Below are 2,707 nucleotides of genomic sequence, written 5' to 3'. Positions count from 1 at the left end.
ATTTTTGATTGCATTAGCCTATTATAATGAAACTGGTCTCAAAATATTCCTTGGGTCATGCCGACAACATAGATACCAATTATGCCATTGTGGGCCGAACTTCCTGTCTGCCATTTTGATTTATGTTGAAAACCTACTTTTTCGAACTCCTCCTCGACCGTTAGTCCGATTTTCACCAAAATCGAATCAGATCATCATCAGACAGTGCTGACAAAAAGTTAAGATTTCGTGTTGATAGACAAAACCGTTTTTGTATAGCGCCACAACAAGTTTGAGGCATAATGCCAGATTATGTCTGAGGCTGTATCTCTGCAAAGCTTTGACATATTGACACCAAACTTTCTGTTTGCCATTGTTACCTCACACAGAACACACCACATCAATTTGATAACAGTCAAATGGTCAAAAGTGATAAGCCATTAAATCATATTACAAGAAGTTGTGTTTAAGATTTTTCAGCCATTTTGCTTCAAATCATCCTAAAATTTCTTTAATTACTCATTGTTGCAGTTGGTCTGATGGTAAAATTTAAGGGGGTCTGAATACTTTCCGTACCCACTGTAGATGCGTGCACACACGAAGCGTAAGTTGAAAGAGCAAGATCCGATGAATGCAAACATTTTTTTAGCATTTTGATTTTACGATTCCTGGAAGAAATCACTTACCTGTGATCAAAGATAGTGAGAGCTGACGTTGGGAAGCCAAATTCGTGCAAAATTATTATTGATATAAAGTCAAAAACTCCAACTGCTTTGCAACCAGAAGCTTTAACTTAGCTTTGGCTCCCAGAAACTAAGGAAAGCGCTAGAGATGTTATAACAATTGGTAAATCTGATAAAAGACAGACAAATTCATCCAACTAAAATAAATTGTTTTATATATTTTTTTTTAAAGTTTCAAAAATACAAAGAAATTTGGCCCCAAGCATGCCAACTTAACAGCAGTGCTCAATGTACTGTACACATACAGTATTGCAGAACTTGCCCCGAGTATGTCACATTACCCCATGTCCCCATTTTTCAAAACGCTTATAAATCATACAGATTGAGTTTTTTTGAGAAAGTAAAAATGCACAAAGTTTCCTGTTAGGTGTAGTGTTGGTGTAGGGCAATAGCACATACAGTTTGTACAGTATAAAAACCATTACGCCTATGGAATGTCCCCACAATACACAAAAACAAACCTGTGTGTGTGTGTGTGTGTGAGAGTGAGAGAGAGAGAGTACATACACATTTCAGCTTATAAATGTTTTTTTTCTGTTGTGTTTGTTGGACATTTTGATGTCTTGATGACAGGTAAAGGGCTCTCATATAAAGCACTGTGGCTTCCCTACTCTAATGCAGATGCAGAGAGAGTTTTCTGCATGGTGGGTTTAAACAAAACCATAACTAGAAACAGTTTGACTCTGGATGGAACGCTATTATCTATCACGATGGTGCTTTATATGGGAGCCCTCTACCCCTGTCATCAGGCATCAAAATGTGCAACAAACACTTACAACAGAAAAAAAATAACATAAGCTGAAATGTGTACTCTCTCTCTCTCTCTCACACACACACACACACACAGTTTGACATACATCCGCAGGGCAAGTTCTGCAATCCTACTGTATGTGTACAGTATGTACAATGAGTACTGATGTTCAGTTGACTCGTTTGGGGCAAAATTTCTTTTTATTTTTGATACATTTGTATTTTTGAAATGCATAAATCTATTTATTTTATTTGGATGAATTTGTCTGTCTTTTATCAGATTTACAGTTGTATTTCTATTTGTGCTGGTCAATTATGAACAATAGGTGAAATTGAACTGCTAGCAAAAACTTGAGAGAATTGGGTGATGCAAATATTTGAGTGGCCCCTCCCCTTTGTGTGGACCCTCTCCGAACAGATGTAATCTCACTCCAAACTTTTGCTATAACTTGAGAGCCCTGCTTCTATTGAGTGGGAGCCACACTAACCGTGCTGACATCCAGGGGAAGAATGAAGACGATGAGAAAGCATAAATACCAAGCCAGCAGTGTGCCAAAGAGAACCATGCGCTGCTGCTTCTTGAAGTCGCCATAGCGATGCAGGAGGAAGAGAGCCAGGAAAAAGACAACCACAATCTCTATTCCCAGCGCTGCCCCGCTCATAGTGCACACCGCACTCCTCTCACTCTATTAGGGACTGAGAACAACTGCAAACAGAGAAAGACAAAGACCAAAACACAAATGACATGCAAAAAGAAACAGTTAAAAACCACATTAAATGAAAGTTGGGATGGGGGATTTTAAAAAAACCTCCTCCCTTATGTTTTAATAGACAATAGCCTGTAGTTTGTCAATTTCTGCATATTTTAAGATTTTTTGACAAAAAAAAGTGGAAAATACTACCAATAAATCCAAAACAACATCAAAATCTACACTGAAGACAGTACAAATCTACATAATCTATAAATAATTGTGTAAACTGTATTTTAGCATACCGTTTAAGGTTATGATATCGTATACATTATTTCAAATACTTTTTTATTTGACGTTAACGTGATTTTAATGGATAACAGATTTAGAGTTTTTTTTTTAATTAATTGATTCGACTGAACTGTTTGATAAATGGAGCGTTTTATATGGTTACAAAACAGATGTGCTCTCAACAAGGTAAAACTACTCCTTATTAAAATATGTAGGCTACTTAATGTGACTCAAACAATTCATGACAGCAGTTTC

At 36.8% G+C, this 2,707-nt stretch overlaps 1 protein-coding gene across 1 annotated transcript in view; it reads right to left on the bottom strand.

Annotated features, from left to right (window-relative positions):
* Positions 1-2,064, bottom strand: part of LOC107706433 (LMBR1 domain-containing protein 2-B) — a 16,408-nt gene extending 14,344 nt beyond the window's left edge. The window contains exon 1 of the mRNA XM_016510143.1: positions 1,961-2,064. Coding sequence (XP_016365629.1) covers positions 1,961-2,064 — 104 coding nt within the window. The remainder of the gene's footprint in view (positions 1-1,960) is intronic.
* Between the last annotated feature and the right edge of the window lie 643 nt (positions 2,065-2,707).

Source organism: Sinocyclocheilus rhinocerous, unplaced genomic scaffold, assembly GCF_001515625.1.
Source record: "Sinocyclocheilus rhinocerous isolate Xijiao unplaced genomic scaffold, SAMN03320098_v1.1 scaffold1405, whole genome shotgun sequence".
NCBI classification, from domain to species: Eukaryota; Metazoa; Chordata; class Actinopteri; order Cypriniformes; family Cyprinidae; genus Sinocyclocheilus; species Sinocyclocheilus rhinocerous.
The sequence above is the reverse complement of the archived record's forward strand: the minus strand, read 5'-3'. Positions and strand labels throughout refer to the sequence as shown.